The sequence below is a fragment of the Bos taurus genome, chromosome X (genome assembly GCF_002263795.3).
Source record: "Bos taurus isolate L1 Dominette 01449 registration number 42190680 breed Hereford chromosome X, ARS-UCD2.0, whole genome shotgun sequence".
NCBI lineage: Eukaryota > Metazoa > Chordata > Mammalia > Artiodactyla > Bovidae > Bos > Bos taurus.
Genome location: NC_037357.1, coordinates 4,840,940 through 4,858,476, shown reverse-complemented (window position 1 = coordinate 4,858,476; position 17,537 = coordinate 4,840,940). Strand labels below are relative to the sequence as shown.

The 17,537-nt window shown below is 47.5% G+C and overlaps 1 protein-coding gene across 3 annotated transcripts in view; it reads left to right on the top strand.

Annotated features, from left to right (window-relative positions):
• Window positions 1–17,537, top strand: part of TMEM255A (transmembrane protein 255A) — a 47,976-nt gene that overhangs the window by 17,361 nt on the left and 13,078 nt on the right. The window contains exons 4-8 of one of the 3 annotated variants that reach the window (NM_001083721.1): window positions 167–256; window positions 5,711–5,779; window positions 7,520–7,591; window positions 7,999–8,087; window positions 15,393–15,555. In NM_001083721.1, coding sequence (NP_001077190.1) covers window positions 167–256; window positions 5,711–5,779; window positions 7,520–7,591; window positions 7,999–8,087; window positions 15,393–15,555 — 483 coding nt within the window. The remainder of the gene's footprint in view (window positions 1–166; window positions 257–5,710; window positions 5,780–7,519; window positions 7,592–7,998; window positions 8,088–15,392; window positions 15,556–17,537) is intronic. The other 2 variants (XM_010821370.4, XM_005227466.5) reach the window with 2 other exon arrangements.

Genomic DNA, 17,537 nt, shown 5'->3' with positions numbered 1-17,537 from the left:
GGTACTCACTGACTCACGGAGTAAATTTCTTAGCTTGCCCTGAAAATGTAGGATATAATCCAGTGGCCCCTTCTCTGCATCCCCCTCCCAGTCATGCTACTGAAAAGGGCCTCCCCGTGGGGTGGCATGGAAGGCTAACAGACACTTTTGCTTTGTCCCCCCACAGCTGGTGGCTTCTATCGTCTTTATCAGCTTTGGTGTGATTGCGGCCTTTTGCTGTGCCATAGTTGATGGGGTCTTTGCTGCCAGACACATTGTGAGTATTTTTAGTCTGGGGTTAAAGTAAGTGTGCAATACAAGGAGGCTTCATCGAGCGGGTGTGTGCTGGGTGTATGCTGAGGGCTGTGAGGGGTGCGGAAGAAGTAGAAGACAGGATCCCTGTCCCATGGAGGTAACGTCAACATGAGGACCTCACGGAATGCACTACAGAACTGGGGCTGAGCTGAGGGGGTGAACTCTAGGTGCCAGAGTGGTTTACGTTGGGTCAGGCCGGGCTTCCCAGTGGGGGAAGGGCTGGAGGTCGTTGAGATTTGGAAAAGTCAAAGACAAGGGCATTGGGGCCAGGGAATTGGCATTGGGAGTGAGGAGGCAGGGAGAGAGCCCTGGTAGCTGACCTCCCCTCGCCATCTCCAGCAGCAACAAGAGTGGCCCATGAGGACAGAAACGTTGTTTTCAGCATGTGGAATCTAGTTCCCTGACCTGGGCTGGAATCCGTGTGCCCCTGCATTGGGAACGCAGAGTCTTAATTCCTGGACCTCCAGGGAAGTCCCCCAGACACCGTTTCTAGGATCGTTGAACATTGCTGTCTTCATAGCTGGAGAGGAGTGATGTGATTGGGGTCTGGAGAAAGCCCCAGAACTAAAAGTCTTCAGAACAATCCCAGTCCTGGCATTCAGGCGCCAAGTGCTTCAAATTCTGGAGAAGCTAGGCCTCGAGGAAGGCCTGAAACCCAAATCTGTGCTTCTCAGGGAAACCTGGGATTCGGGTCCTTCCCGTGGGCCCCGCTAGAGGAACCCTCACCCCTCACTCTGTGCTTTCTTAATCTGGCCCAAGGCTACCTTCTTCCATTGGGCTCAATAGACACAGTGCCCACAACCATGAACTTTTATAGGGTCCCAGAAAAATATAATTTATTTTCAAATCAGAGGAAAAATGATGACCTTTTAGGCAAAAAAAAAAAAAAAAAAAAGAAAAACAAAGTTTTCACATGTAATAGAAATTTGTCTTTATACCAATGCAGTCATAACAAAGAATTAAATGAAACATCCTATTCAATATTTTGAATGGAGGAAGGAGTTGCAAAAGGCAATAGTCCTAGGGAGGTCATAGCGTGGCCCTGATCTGGCCCACAAATCCCAAGCAAGAGTGAGCTAAGCTGCTTAGTGAGCCCCCACAACCCACTCAGACACTTATTTCTATCCCCAACTGAACCAACAGTGAAAATGAAAACATAAAGCAATTAAAAATCCATAAATAAAAAAGAAAATGAAAACATCCTATGAACTAGTTGGAACTGTGTATTTTCTAAAACAAGTGAATTAGAGAAAAATTGAATCAGAATATTCTGTGGATCTTCTGTGGATCAATGATATTTTATTCCATTTCAGTCTTTGGCTAACAGTGCAGGTTAGCCTGAGGGAGAGTCCTGGGTATGGATGGATCTGGGCAAGGGTGATTTGCAACATTGTTTTAATCCCAACTTGTTCTTGGACTCTCCTCCCAAATTTAAGAGTCAGTCCCTCACTTGCCAAGCTTAGTGGAATTCACATAGTCAGTGTTGCTGTGTAAGGAGACCATTTCTGGGCAGGGGCAAAGTATGGGGTGGGAGAGAGAGGTTTTTTGCCCAGTTCTCTTTTGGGGCCAAGAATACATTGGTTCCTGTATCAGATCCATCCCTTATTATTTTAGCTGAGAGCAGCCATCTTTTTCTTTTTGAAAAGGCAAATGACACAACAGGAACTTGTGACATCCACTCTCCTACTACCCTAACCACCCTAAAATAGCGATTCTATCACATAGGCAATTTTCACATATTACCCTCTGAGTATATATACCTATTTTTGTAGCATGCTTGTAGTCACTCATAGTATTGTGTGCTGTTTTGTTCCAACAGGCGCCATCTTAATGACAATAATTGTTTTTGTGTGGTGAATTTAGCGTTTCAATGTGCCTTGACATCTATTATCTCATTTGAGACCCACAACCATCCTGTGAGATATGTAGGGCAGGCATGATTATCCCCATTTGACAAGCACTCTTCACTCCGAGGCAGTCTCCATGGCAACACAGGCATAGTGGCCAAGAAGCCTGAGGTAGATTTTCATGGCATCATGAGCTAAAATGGCTTCCTCCTTTTCCCTCCTCTTCCCACTTCTAATTTTTTTTAAACAGCTTTATTGAGACATAGTTCACATCTCATCTAATTTATCCATCTGAAGCATATAATTCAGAGCTTTTAGTACATTCATGGATATGTGCAAACTATCACCAAATCAATTTTAGAAGGTTTTCATCATCCCCCAAACAACCCCATACCCGTTAGCTGCTGCTGCTGCTAAGTCACTTCAGTCGTGTCCAACTCTGTGCGACCCCATAGATGGCAGCCCACCAGGCTCCCCCGTCCCTGGGATTGTCCAGGCAAGAACACTGGAGTGGGTTGCCATTTCCTTCTCCAGTGCATGAAAGTGAAAAGTGAAACTGAAGTCGCTCAGTCGTGTCTGACTCTTAGCTACCCCATGGACTGCAGCCTTCCAGACTCCTCCGTCCATGGGATTTTCCAGGCAAGAGTACTGGAGTGGGGTGCCACTGCCTCCTCCATACCTGTTAGCTATCACCTCCCTAATCTGCCTGCTCCTCCAAGTCCTAGGCAACCACTAATCTACTCTCTTTTTCTATAGATTTCCCTTTATTAGTTAACATTTCATATTAATGGCATTATATAATATGTGGTTTTCTGTGACATCTTTTACTTAGTATGTTTTCTACATTCATCCATATTGTACCATATGTCAGTGCTTCCTTTCTTTTTATGGCCTAATAATATTCCATTGTATGGATATACCACACTTTGGTTGTTCATTCACCAGTTGACGGACATACAGGTTGTTTCCACCTTTTGGCTTTTATGAATAATGCTGCTATAAACATTTGTGTACCAGTTTCTCTGTGGACCTATGTTTTCATTTTCTTTGTGTATGATTCGAAGTATTGGGTCATATGGTAACTATATTTAACCTTTTGAAGAACTGCCAATTTTCCAAAGTGGCTGCATCATTTTATAGTTGCACTGGAAGTGTCCGAGTGTGCCAGTCTCCTATTATTAGCTGACTTGTTAATTCTAACCGTCCTAGCAGGTATGAAATGGTTTCTCATTGTGGTTTTGATTTGCATTTCCCTGACTTCTAAACTCCAAAAGGTTTTGATTGGTGGCCTTAGCCAAAATGCAATGGAAGAACAATCTAAGTTATATTTACTGGAAGTTTCTTCCAGCCTCTGACTCTAGGTCATCTGTACCTCCTGCTGGTCGTGGCCTGCAGTAGAGCATTTGATTCAAGGGTTTGGGGTAAAGCTGGATGAGTCTTTGAGAAAACCTTTTTGCCTATACTGTACCTGTCCTGAGACATCTACCAGTCCTCACTGACACCCAGTTCTGGTTTTTTTTTTTTTTTTTTTTTTTTTTACTTCCATACGTGACATGACCCTGTGAAGTTTTGAGGAAGGAGGCTTTATTAATCAATGGTGATATCTGTTGGTCAGCTTGAATGAAAGGCACATTTGGACTCCAGCACTGCTTGGGTGGGTTAGAACCAGCCTTTCCTGTTGTGGAGCCCCTTTAACCTCATGGTGCCCTGTCCTTTTGTTTAATTTTTGGCTGCATCCCATGGCATGTGGGAATCCAGGGATTGAATGTGTTGCCCCTGCAAGTCTTAACCACTGGGCCACCAGGGAAGTCCCACGGTGCCCTGTCCTTTGGCTCAGGGGCATATGAGCTTCACCTGCCTTCTGACACAGCCCTCTGAATGCGTCTCATTCCTTCTCTCCCTTGTCTCCAATTTCCTTCCTTTCCCTTCCCTGAAGATAGCCATTAACTAGCCGGGAAAGTCACGTCACCTTCTTGTGGCAGTTTCTTCTCTTCTACCTGGACGTACTAGGAACTTAGTTACCTCTCAGGGGTAACATGAGGACGGTATGAAATCATGGGCGTGAAGGCACCCTGAGAAGGGCCTGGCCCTGAGCACTCAGACTCTCAGTGGAAGGCAGCTGGTGGCCAGCGCTCAGACTGGCCGTTGCTCGCCCTTCAGACATAAATAAAAGGCTGACGGCCGGCTCAGTGGCCTTTTCTTACCTGCCAGTCACATGGGCTTATTCCTTCCCTGGGGCCTCAGTGCAGAAGGGCAGCCACAGGCAGCACACGGGCCACCATCATACACACACACACACACACACACACACACACACACACGTCGATCTTCGTTTAGGCAGTTGGCAGCTGAATGCTCTTAGTAGAACCAGGAGGTCAGGAGGTTACAACCAGCACATCGAGCCTCGCCCCCGCCACAACCGCGGAATGATAACTACTTCTACCGTTGCCCAAATGGGGACAATAAACCCTGCCACTCGTGACCATGAGAACCCTCATGCCTTCCAGCCTGACTCCAGGCTGAGCCCCAGGGCAGGATACTTTGAGAACACAGAGCAGCTAGGTAGAAGCAACTGGACGGGGTGGCAGGCAGGGAGGCAGGGGGCACATGGGTGTCAGGTACAGGAGATGCTCAATCACATGTGTGGGGGCAAGCAGCCATCAGGATGATTGGCAGTGGTGAGAGAAGTGGGTTCAGTTGGGATGGGGCAATAGATAAATTCCCTCTGCCAGGGTGCTTTGGCCCACTTCCAAAGGTCAGTTTGTGTAAACTGCTGATCCTGTGCTAACCTGCTCTTGGCTGAAGGCCCCTCCCACTCAGGGGATGTTTAGTGTCCTGTAAAAGTTGGGCAGCATCCCCTGCCTGCCAACTTTTGGGCAGCACTGGGTGGCATCTGTCTGTCCCACCCCAATGCACACCCTGCTCCCCTCCTCGCCCCATGCCTGAGAGCTCCCTCACAGGCATCTGGCCAAACCAGCAGGGCTAGTCAACTTTTCCTGGGCTTTAGCGGTATTTTTGGAGTTCACTGTCTTTTTCTAATCTGTGTAGTTGAGTGAAAATGGCTCATAGTTCAGTTGAGTTAAAACCTAGTGTGGGCTCCGTGGCTGCCCATCCCCCTGGGATTTGCTTCCTGAGCTCTTCTTCTGTAAAAGCTATGGCAATGACAACAGGGAGGATGCATCAGCCTGCCCTGGTCCTGTCCTCAGGTGATGAGACCTCATTGTTGGAGCTGGCCTCCCTCTGTTGCAGAGGGTCATGTCGTGATCACCTGGAGTTTTGACTCCTGTTCCCTGGGGATTCTTTGCAAAGAGACAAAGACAGAAATAAAAGAAAACCAGATAGGAAATGTTAAGAAACACATTTCTCAATCAATTTCCTAATTTCTCATTAACTAAGTGGCCCAATAGAAAGTAGTTATTAGAACATTTTTATCTGATCCTCACAGAAATTAACCCAACACTACCTGCTCTGGGATGTGTGTGTGTTCAAATCTTTTCTTACCCATCAGAGCACTTGCCGCTTTGTTTTCCAAAGCCCAAAGCCTTTTGGTTTGCTGTTTCCCTTTCCAGGATCTGAAGCCCCTCTATGCTAACCGGTGCCACTATGTCCCCAAGACATCTCAGAAGGAAGCTGAGGAGGTAAGAGCCAGAATGGGGTTACCCGTCTTACCTTTGGGAAAAGTCTCCTGTTCTGCCTAGAACCCTTTTTCTTTGACTCTCTTCCCGAGGCCTGCAGCTTGCTGTGAGGTGTCTTTAGTTGATTTGTTAGTGGTTCAGTTCAAGGCAAGGTGCTAATGGGACCATGGTCATAGGTTAGCACGTCCTGAGGCCTAATCAGATTCACTTTGTTCTGTGGTCACAGGCTGCCCCTCTGACCCCAACAGGCAGCCTCTCTGTGTGTGGCTTTGATCCTGAGAGGGACCGAGGAGAGTACAGAGGCCACAGGCAGGTCATTCCCCACATCTGCGGAGGATAGTTCAGCTGCCTGGACTTGATGTCTAGCTGGAAGTAAAGTGGGAGGCCCACCAAGGCAGTAGGCCTGGACCCGGGAGGCAGAGCCTGAGTCTTACACGCGGGCGGGGTGGTGGCGGTGGTCAGGAGCCAAATGAAGGTCATCGAGAAGCCTGCTTCAATTTGAGGCTCTGGGGCAGCTGTCGGCCTGGCCCTGACTCCCCTGGTCTCTTGACACCCCCAGGAGACCAGTCTGATGATGCTTGTGTGGACACGTGAGGTGTTATCTCTCCCACCCCACACAGCTCTCCTTGGGTCCCTGTCACCTCATGGAGAAGCCGAGGCAGTCTGTGGGCAGTTGGGTGAGGTGAGGCTTCAGGTCATTCTCGGAGAGCTTTCATTTCAGCTCACAACCACCCCTCCCCAACCCAGAGAGCCCTTTAACATGAACCTCTACCGTATGCTTCTAGCAACATCGACCATTTGGTTCTCTGTTGCTACTGCTAAGTCGCTTCAGTCATGTCCGACTCTGTGTGACCCCATAGACGGCAGCCCACCAGGCTCCCCCGTCCCTGGGATTCTCCAGGCAAGAACACTGGAGTGGGTTGCCATTTCCTTCTCCAATGCATGAAAGTGAAAAGTGAAAGGGAAGTCGCTCAGTCGTGTCTGACTCTTAGCGACCCCATGGACTGCAGCCTACTAAGGCTCCTCCATCCATGGGATTTTCCAGGCAAGAGTACTGGAGTGGGGTGCCATTATGAATCAACCCCCACTCTGAGAATAGTTAGAAAAATGGTAAACTTGTGATTGTTGGAAAAGGCTGAGAAGTGGGTGTAAAGTGGTGACTGCATTCCATAAAATGGACCGGCATTAGGGGAAGCCTTCTCCCTAAAATCCAGTGTGAACGGTGCCTGGGGAGGCCGGCAAAGGTATGGCCCTGCTCCCAAGGCGTTAGGGCAAGTACTTACATGGTGACTTTGCCACCCACTTGCCCCATTTTCCTTTCCTGATCAGCAATTCACTATTTTTCCAAACTATTCTCGGGTTAGAAAGGAATAGAAGGATGCACGTGCCGACAGTGTGTCAGAAAGGCTTGAGCTTTTGGATGAAGGACCCAATATAAAATAAGTGCCTGTTTACCATCCGTATCCTCTGTAACACAGCAAAACACATTTACAAGCACTTCGTTGCACCTGTGCTGGGGGGAGGGTAGCCTGGAAGATTTCTCACAAACAAAAGATGGTAAATGGAAGTTAATTTTTCCTTTTTTGTGGGCAAACTCGAGATGTATAAAATGTCATTGTTATTCTCTTGATTTCATCATGATCGCATTCTTGTGTTACCTTGGTGACTGTAAAAATATGAATGATGACTTCCATAGGTTCACTTGTAACCCTGGTCCCCCTAACCCTATTTTTCCTGTATAAGGTCATAAGTTCCTCAACCAAAAATTCTCCTTCCGCGAGGGTTATGAGGAACCTTACGCAGGCAGCTCGAGAGGTACTAGTGTACTTCAGAGTGCATGTGACCGCCCCTCTGTCTTCCTTCCCCAATGTGGTCCTCTTTCCTCCTGTACCCTGATTCCCCCTCATAGCCTCACTTCCTACCGTCCATTTGTTCTTCTGTCCACCCTTCCATCCGTCCTTCCTCCTCTCCATCTCCACCCTCCAGGGATGGGGTGCTGAGGGCTGTGGCTGAGGCTGGATGTGAGCCCAGCTCCACAGTGACTTGCCTCATGCACGAGATCAGCCAGCCGCCCGCCCAGCCCCATCCCGGCTGTGCTTTGGTGTGTTCATTTCACAGCCATCCTTACCGTCTCCATCAGTTCACTAGCTCGCACTGCCAATCCCAGAGGGTCCTGCTCCCACCCAACGCCAGCTCACCTGCTCACTGCTGTGTGTCCGCAGGTGAACTGCCCTCACCTCAGCCGTGGATTCTGCACACCTCGCATCCGGGGCAACACCTGCTTCTGCTGTGACCTCTACAACTGCGGCAAGTGAGTGCCAAGCCCCTGGTGGTGAGAAGGACTAAGTGGGGGAAGGGTGCACGGTAGGGATCAGAGAAGCAGAAGACACTGGTGTGTCCATGGATTTCAGCTGACAGGTGTTACCTGCCGTCTCTGTGCCAGGCAGCATACTAAGTAAGTACTTTCAAAGTGCTGATCTCATTTCATTCTTACCCATGATTTATGTACAATTATTCTTCCCATTTTACAGATGATAAGACTGAGGCTCAGAGGAAACAGACAACTAGTCCAAGGTCACACAGAATTTGACAATGGTAGAGGGAGGGTTCACAGCCAGTTCTAAGTCCAAGTTCAACAACATTCAACAAACAGTTATTGAGCATTTTCTCTGTGCCTGGCCTTGTTCCAGATGTTGGAGATTCAGCAGCAGGAGCAAAAAAAAAAAAAAAAAAAATTCCTTGCCCTCATGGAACTTAGATTTTATTAAGGAAGATAGTCAATGAACACATGAATATGTAACATGCCAGGTGTCAATCAAAGCCATGAAAAAAAATGAAGCAGGAAAGATAGGTAAATAGTTTCAAAGTGGGGAGTGTGAGTACCATGTTGGATAAAAGGAGCCAAGGAAGAGCTCTTTGAGGAGGTGAAATTTGTGAAGAGATCTGAATGATGCCAGAGGGCCAACCAAGTAGATACTTGAGTAAAAGAGTATCTCAAGCAAACAGAACAGCAAGTGCAAAGGCCCTGAGGCAGGAGCAGGCTTGGTGGTGCTAGTTCTGCTACAACCACTCTGGTGCTCTACTGTTCAATGTTAAAACATCATTTATTCTCTTTCAAAACACATTTAGGTGCCAGAAATACAGAGTCCTGCTGAGGAGCTTGTAGGCCAGCAGGGATGACAGACTTATGAGCCATTGATTACAGTCTAGTGTGAGAAGTGTGGTGGGGATCTGGGGAGGTACTGGGGAACCTCTCAACACAAAAGACTGGAAGCCAGAGTTGCTGGGGGCGGGGGGGGGGAGGAGGCGTGTCAAGGAGGAGGGGATGTGGGAGCTGAGGCTTAAAAGATAAGACGGGAGTTAGGAGCAAACTTAAACTAGGGGTGGAGATGGGGAGGGTCTTCCCAGCAGTTGTGGAGTGGGGGTGGTTTTACAAGGTAGTAGGAGGTGAGGAGTAGAGCCCTAGTCATATACAGACCACAGGAATGCTTTGGGACTTGACCCTGTAAGCAACTGGGAGCCACTGAACGGTACAGCATGGCGCATGGAGTTGAGTGGCTGGAGACAGCGAGGGAGCCACGCCAGAGTCCAGGCCAAAGGGAATGGAGCCTAGATGAAGTTGTTGTGGGGCTGGTGGAAAGCAGGGAGTACTTCTAAGAGGAATTTAGAAGGTGGAGTAGACAGTAGTGTGTGAAGGCGTGATGCAGAACATAAGGAAATGGCCCTGCACGTCACGCACGTGTTTTCTTCCAGCTCTCAGTGCAAGGGGGCTGAGGAGGGGAAGGGAGGAAGGGAGGAGTTGGCAGAAGGATGAAGCTAGATCCAGAGGGGTCAGATGGATGCACTGCTCCTCACTCACACTCCTTACTCTTGGTATTGGCGGACCAGTTTTCTCACTTGGAGGATTAAGACCAGAGGCAGGGGAGGGGGAAGGGGGAGTAGGAGGAGAAGAGAGATTCACCCCAGCCTGTTTACTTTCTCTGCTAGCACTGGTCTCATTTTGTTAAAAGATTTGGCAGTGGAGGAAGAGAAACTGAAAGACTCAAATGAGGTTTGGGGATTATCTGGGAGGTTCAATTATTCATGTTGTAATAATAACTAACACTTGAAAAGGACTTCCCTCCTTAGCGGTGATGGAGAGCTGGCTATAATTGTACTTCCTGAGCCCATCCTTCCAAAAATGATCAAAGAAATGTAAAATAGGTCCTAGGGGATTTGGGGTTATTTTACTATCTTTCCTCTTGCCTCCCCTATCTGCCTCCCTCCCCCTGCTCAGTCCACCCCTCTCTTTTTACCTCTTCCCTCCTTTGGACAACCTGTCCTCTGGCCAGGTCTCCTTTTTCCCTTCCCAGGCCTCCTGAGATCCCAGGAGGTGAGAAGAGGCGGGCTGGGAGGGCTGACAAGTGATTCCTCGCGGGCACACCTTTCTCTGTGCAATTAGGTGTGTTTCTGAAAAAGGTCTGAATAAACTAAATCCTGCTTTAATTTCCATTTAGCTGAGCCCTTAGGTGAACTTTTTTTTAAAGTGGAGACTCAAGCCCAATTAATCTTCCTGTCAATCTGAACTTCATAATCAGTGGCTTTCTTAAAGCAAGTTATGCCAGGGTTGTCTTCAAGGCCCTAAAGAAATTTTATGAGGAGCTCTGCTAAAAGTCTGGGCTCCCTAAAGGCAGCAAACATGACTTCATCTTATCTGTATCCTCAGGCCCCAGCACAGGACTGGGCTCAATTCAAAAACCTGATGACAAGGGAGTGACATGTATTGGAAACGATCAAAAAGAGGAACACCCTTTTCTTCAGGAATATAAAGTATTGGGCCAGGCGACTAAGAGGGCTACGGGTGGAGAGTGGGGTGCGGGGTGTGGGTACTGCTCATAAAGGCCTTTGAGCTGGAAATGCTGCTCACCCACCTGATGTCTGGAGACCAGCTTCAGGCGGTCATCGAGTCCTTGCCCAGGTCTGTAACGTTGAGATTCCAAGGGCAAAGCCACCGGGAGAGCACTTCCTGAGCTTTTCATCAGGAAACCGTCCCATGCAATCAGAAACCAAGGCTGTGAGACTTCAGAGGCGATGATCCTGCAATATAAGGAAAAGATTTTCCTTGACCTGAGGCTTTTCCCAGCCAGCTCGAAGGAGACCTAACTTCTAAGCCTAAATATAGCTAGCTGCAAGCCTTCTAAGGCTCAGAGACTTTAATTTTGCCAAATGCATATTTGTTTTCCTCACACAAAGCCTATTTTTAATCAATTGCCAGCTCCTCCAGTCCATTTCCTGGAAAGGAGGCCAAGAAAAAAAAAGTGGAAACAAAAACATCAGGCAGTCATTTGTAGGGCACTACGGAAACAGAGTTTCTACTGTCCCCTTGAAGCCACAGACCTTCTTTGACGTCAGGGGCAGTGAGGTTTTAACACCAAACCTAGATGATTCTGTTTCAGCCTATGCAGGAAGGCGGTTTCTTTAGGATACAGCTCCTCAGCGGCTGCCTTCCAGCCTTCCCTCGGCTTTGGAGAGGTCAAGTCAATATCACTGGTTTTTGTCGTGTAACCGACAGGAAGCGAAAGGACATGGGGGTGGTTTGTGAACTGCCGCCACTGGTAATAAAATGAAAGATGAGAGCTCGCTTTCATCTGTTCCTCCCTTGGGCGAACTTTTTCTTGAGCTCCTACTATGTGCCAGGGATTGTTCTAGAAGAATACATATTGATAAAATAACATTTTGCCCTTAAGTAACTGAGTTTACCGGGGGATCATGGGGAGGTGGAGAAATGTGTCCAGAGGTGGCACACAGCCTCTATCTGTCCATGGGGAGTTGGTGAATAATTCCAGGCCCTTATGGAAGAGCAGAAGGATGCCCTGTGGCTTTATCCAAGATCCAGTGCCTCCTAATTTATTGAGTGGGGACTGAAACGAAGAGAGTTTATCTGTTTCTCCAGATATACCCAGCAAGTTAAGAGCAAGTGGGTGAAAGCCCAGATTGGGTAATCAGTCTTATGATCAATGCAATGATCTGTCTTTGAACTCAATTACTCATTCCCCAAGTATCTGTTGATGACCCACAACAGTTCTCTCACTGAGCTCGGAGGCAGTGAGGGAGACACAACAGAAGTGTAAGAGATAACCTTGCCCTCCAGAGGTTAGAATTTAGATGGAGCTATCATGTCCACCTTGGCCTTGGTTGCAGCTTCAGCTCTAATTAGGCTCCAGGTAAACATCGGATCAAATGAATAGCTGCATTACTGATATATGCAAAGTGCCGAACTAAGAAGAACAGACTGAGGCTGTGGGAGCCCAAGGAGAAAGGTGATGAATGGGCACTGGAGTCCTTGAAGAATGAGACCAGTGTGTGGAAGCTTTGTGCAGTGGGAGAGATCAGGAGAGGCTGAGAACAGACGGCAATACCTCCCATGCAGGGGGAGAAATCTGAACAAAGGTCTGGAATAACTACCCCACCTGGCTAGTTTGGTGCTTCTGAGGACCAGCCTGGCTGGAGTGTGGATTCCATTCTGGAGTCGGATCATGGCAGACTGAGGAATTGGGGCACATTTTCCTGAAGGTAATGGAGAGCTGTGGAAGGGTTTTGATTAGCTGAATGACTTAGTGTTTTAAATGTGTTGGGAAGCTGAAGCAGGCTGTGGTGGGCTCTGGAAGGAGACTTTGCAGTCATGAAAATTTGACGGTGGGAGCTGTGAGAATACAAAAGATGAAATTTCAGAGGAAGTTCTGCCCCAAGACTGAACCAAATGGAATCATGAATCTCAAACAGAAACAAACCACATTAATTTGCTAAACCCTTAACCAGATCTAGTATTAATGTTCTTTTGCTTCATGGCTCTGTAAAAATAACATAGTAGCTGCTGAACCCGCTCAAACTGAAACCAAACATATATTCTCTACAATTATTGAATATTTTCAACGAACTACTAACCAAGCCCCATGTTGTGGTCTGTGTCCTTATAAAGCATCACTACTTTTAAGAACACAATTCAAGGGTTTGACTCATTTTGCCAGAGGCTGGCTCTTGGAAGGGAAATAAAACAGCTACAGTGTTCAGGTGGTAGAGTACTGCTAGAGTACTTGTATTGTGCTGGAATACTACTTTCGTGCATTCACTTGTGAAACCCCTCAGGCTCAGAGAGGTTAAGAAAGTTGCTCAAGGTCAGACAGCAAATAAGTGACAGAGCCAAGGTTCAAGCGCAGTCTGCCTCCAGATCTGCTCACTGTACTGCCCATCTATATATCTACAGGTGTTACCAGCCTGCCCTTGGTGTATTAGGATGTAAGCACTTCACTACTTTCAAAGATAACTTGGGAGAAGTCAGAAGCTGATTCTCAAACCTCCCCTGCATCCCTACAACCCTACACTCACCATTCCACACAGGGCTCCCCTGTAAAGGGGAGCATCCTTGTAGAGCGGTGCCTTTTTGAGCAGTAAGTCATCTGTGTATCTTCCTTGTCCCATCCCCAGGCCTGAGTACTGTGCCCACTAATAGAAGGCGCTCAGTGTATGCTTCCAGGCGGTGTCCAGCTATGTTCCCCCAAATCCTGAAATCCAGTTCAAATTCTGGTGAATTGAAACACTGTTAAAATTCCACTGTGGAAGCTTACTGTTTAACACAGTGGGTCTCAAAGATCAATGAACTCAGTTAACACAAATCCCAGAGCCTCACCCCCAGTGGCGGGGCCTCAGAGTCTGCATGTTTAACCATCTCTTTCTCAAAGATGCATGCACACACACAGAGACGCACAGAGGCACCCACGAATAACACACTGACACACACAGGCTGGCACACAGATATACAAACACAGATGATTTTGACACAGGCTGTCCCATAACCACACTGGTTTCAATTCTTTAGAGATACACTGGTTTTACAGAATTCTAAGATAATTCACCTGTAAAGTTTAAAAGTCTTGTGTGAATAATCTCTCCCTGATTCATTTTGGAGGTTAACCTTTATTTTCTTTCTTTTTTTTCATTTTTGGTGTTCTTATAGCAGGAGAGTTGCATGTAACAACCATACTGATGCCAGGGTGTTTGGTTGTAAGTTTAAGAATCAGTGTTTGAGATTCATTACTGATTCCAGTGGCCAAGTTGTAAACTACTTTGCAACGTCCAGAAAGACAGGAACTTTTGTTTAATTTATTTAACAGCTAACACCTTTCCTCAGTGTGTGCAAGTGTGTGGAGAGATTTCTCTTCCTCTTTTTGTAAAAGCCTCCAATCCCATCGGATTAGGACCCCACCCTTAGACTTTAGGGGCTTCCCAGGTGGCGGTAGTAGTAAAGAACCCGCCTGCCAGTGCAGGAGATGCAAGAGACTCAGGTTTGATCCCTGGGTTGGGAAAATCCCCTGGAGAAGGGAATGGCAACCCACTCCAGTATTCTTGCCTGGAGAATTCCATGGACAGAGGAACCTGGCAGGCTACAGTCCATGGGGTTGCAAAGAGTCAGACACAGCTGAGCACTTAATAGTATCCTGTACCTTAGACCTTATGATCTAACCTTAATTTATTATCTCCTAAAAAGCCCTTCTCCAAATACAGTCACTTGGGAAGTTAGGGTTTCAATATATGAGTTTCAGAGGGAGACGCAATTCAGTTCATAGAAAGTAGTGGGCTAGAGAATGATGGGGCTGGATGGGGGATTATCTTTGGACAGAGTGGTCAGGAAAGGTCTCTCTGAGGAGGCGCTATTCAGATTTTGTGCAGGAACTCAGCTTTAGTACTTTATTGGGATGTTCTTTATTGGCATTTCATTTTGTTTTGAGAAAGGAAATACTGAAATCATTGAAGCCTGAATTCAGATCCCAGTTCTACTGCTTACAATTTGAGGAAGTTCCTAACCTCTCTGTGCTTCAGTTTCTTCATCTGTAAAATGGGAATGGGGACTAATACTTACATCATAAATATTGTAAGGATTCACAGTGCTGCCTAATAGAACTTCCTGTGATGACAGAAATGCTCTGTCCAGTATAGTAACCAGCCACTAGCATGACCCTTAAAAGTGTGGCTGCTGAGCATTTAATGTGTGCCTAAGCGTCTGCCTACAATGCAGAAGACCCAGATTCGATCCCTGGGTTCGGGAAGATCCCCTGGAGAAGGAAATGGCAACCCACTCTAGTATTCTTGCCTGGAAAATCCCATGGACTGAGGAGCCTGGTAGGCTACAGTCCATGGGGTCGCAAAGAGTCAGACACGACTGAGCGACTTCACTTTCACTAGTGAGATGGAAGAACTGAATTTTTAACTTAATTTTAATAGACACCTGTTGACTAGGAGCTGCCATAGTAGCACAGATGTGATGAACCCATGTCTGTAAAATGCTTAGCCCCCGTGCCTGCACACAGCAGGTATTAATAATTCCCATTTAGGATTAAAATTAGCGATGGTAACAAGTATTTCTCTGGCAGATAGGAGGGGTTTGGGGGAGGGGGATAAACAGCAGTGACACTTTGATTCATTATACTATCTTTATCCCCAAGTGCATTCTTGGCTTCCGTGTCCATTATGATAGTGCCCCACGTGACCCCCTGTCTTTTCACTGGGCTGCATGGTAGCCAAAGCCCTGGGGGACAGCCTGCTCCCTGGCGACTGACTGGGTGCCCTTCTCCCCTTCCAGCCGGGTAGAGATCACTGGTGGCTACTACGAGTACATCGATGTCAGCAGCTGCCAGGATATCATCCACCTCTACCACCTGCTCTGGTCTGCCACCATCCTCAACATCGTTGGCCTCTTCCTGGGCATCATCACTGCCGCTGTCCTGGGGGGCTTTAAGGACATGGTAAGGAAGGAAGTGACTTCGAATTTCCACAGAGGCCCCTCTTCCTGTAAAGGGTGGGGCAAGGCTCAGTGGGTGGGGGCCATGGGGACCCGCGTTTTGAAGGGAGGAACAGAAACCATTGCTTCAAGAATGTAGCTGCCTTGGAGGGGGTGGGGAGGGTGGGATTTCCTGGCGGTCCAGTGATTAGGACTCCACGCTTTCACTGCCCAGGGCGCCGGTTCAATCCCTGGTCCGGGAAGTGAGGTTCCACAAGCCACAGGGCATATGGCACAGCCAAAGGAAAAAAAAAATGTAGCTGCCTTCAAACATCTTAAGTCGAAGGAGCCAGGTCATGTCCTCAGCCTGCAAACATGTCTTGTTAACATGAGACACTGCCTGTGTTTTTGATGCATATTCTGGGGACGGGTGGGGTTCATGCTGGTTATGTAAACATAGCCTGTCATTACCCCAACTCATCCCACACACACTTTTAGTAGAATATCTTTTGGGGTAGTTTTTCCTGTTACAGACTTCAGGAGAGCTGGAAGGAAAGACGTTTTTTAGCTACAGGTAAGAAGTAGGGCTGTCTCCCCCTCCCCAGGAATTTCCTCCTGCAGTTTCTCCAGAAAGCTGCTTGTCCATATTCACATGGGTGTGAATATGCATCTCAGGGCTCAGCACCCAGGAGGTCCTCCATAGTCCTGGGGGCCTTCCCTCTTTTGCTTTTAAAGCACTTCAAAGCTTTTGTTTGCTTATTTAATAAACCTTGATCTCTAATTATGGAGATAATAGCTTTAGAGCTCTGGTTCTCAACCTGGCCTCCGATTAGAATACAATCACCTGAGGTGCTTTAAAAAATCTGCCGGCCTGGGCCACTCCTCCAGAATGCCAATTTAATGGGTCTAAATCGAAGCTCAGGCAGCAGTACTTTTAAAAAAGCCCTCCTAGTGATTCCAGTCTGTGGCTACACTGCGTGCATGCTCTGTTGCTCAGTTGTGTCTGACTCTTCTCAGGAGAGCTCAAGCCCTAAGCCTGGTGGAGGCATGGGGCTAGGGTGGGGGGCAGCTTGGAGGGAGAAGGCTGTCCTCTCAGTTTGAGCCTGACGGAGCTTTGGCATGAGAAAGCTTCTTCAGAAAAGCTGTTTCTGGGTTGGGGCTTCTTTGGAGAAAAGAATGCACTTTGTCCTTTTCTTTAAAACTTGGAGTATAGTTGCTTTACGAGGTTGTGTTACTTTCTACTGTGCAGCAAAATGAATTAGCTATACATATACATATATCCCCTCCTTTTTTGGATTTCCTTCCCATTTAGGTCACCATGTAGCACCAAGTAGAGTTTTCCCAGGGGACAGACGAAGAGAAGCTTCTGGTTGGGGTTGGCGAGTTGAGATGGGACATCCGATGGGTGTTAAGGGTTCTCTGAATTTCCTCTGAGCTCTGAGAGGTGGACAGCTAAGCACCCTGAGGCACAGACTGACTGGCGGCCACCTGCTAGGCTCTGTGGGGCTCCTGCAAGGACCCCTATCACAACTCAGCTGACCATTGATGTATAGATTTATTTCTTAACTCTTTTTTAAAAAATCGTTGAGGTATAGTTGACTTTACTATAGCATATTAGTTTCAGGTGTACTATGTGGCCTGTTCATTTCACTGTGACCTTTGATCTCTAGGGGATTAAGGGGTTTGTTGACAGTCTATCCTGAGAGGTGGCAGTAATAGCCCCTTTACTCTCTATAAAGGGCATTTGCACAATTCCTTTCTCCGCTCCTCTCCCACTACTACTGCCTCATGCCTCATTACTCCCACCATTAACAGTTGAGGAAACAGGCCCATAGGAAGTCAAGTGACCTGCCCACGGCTAAATAGCAGAGCTGGGAGTGGAGCCCAGGTAGGTCAAATGCCAGAGCCTTTGCTCCTGCCGCTCCATCACACTCCGAATGCCCCTGAGGATCATTCGGCCAGCCCTTTCTGGTTCCATAGGTGTTTTAACAGACATCACCTCCTTTG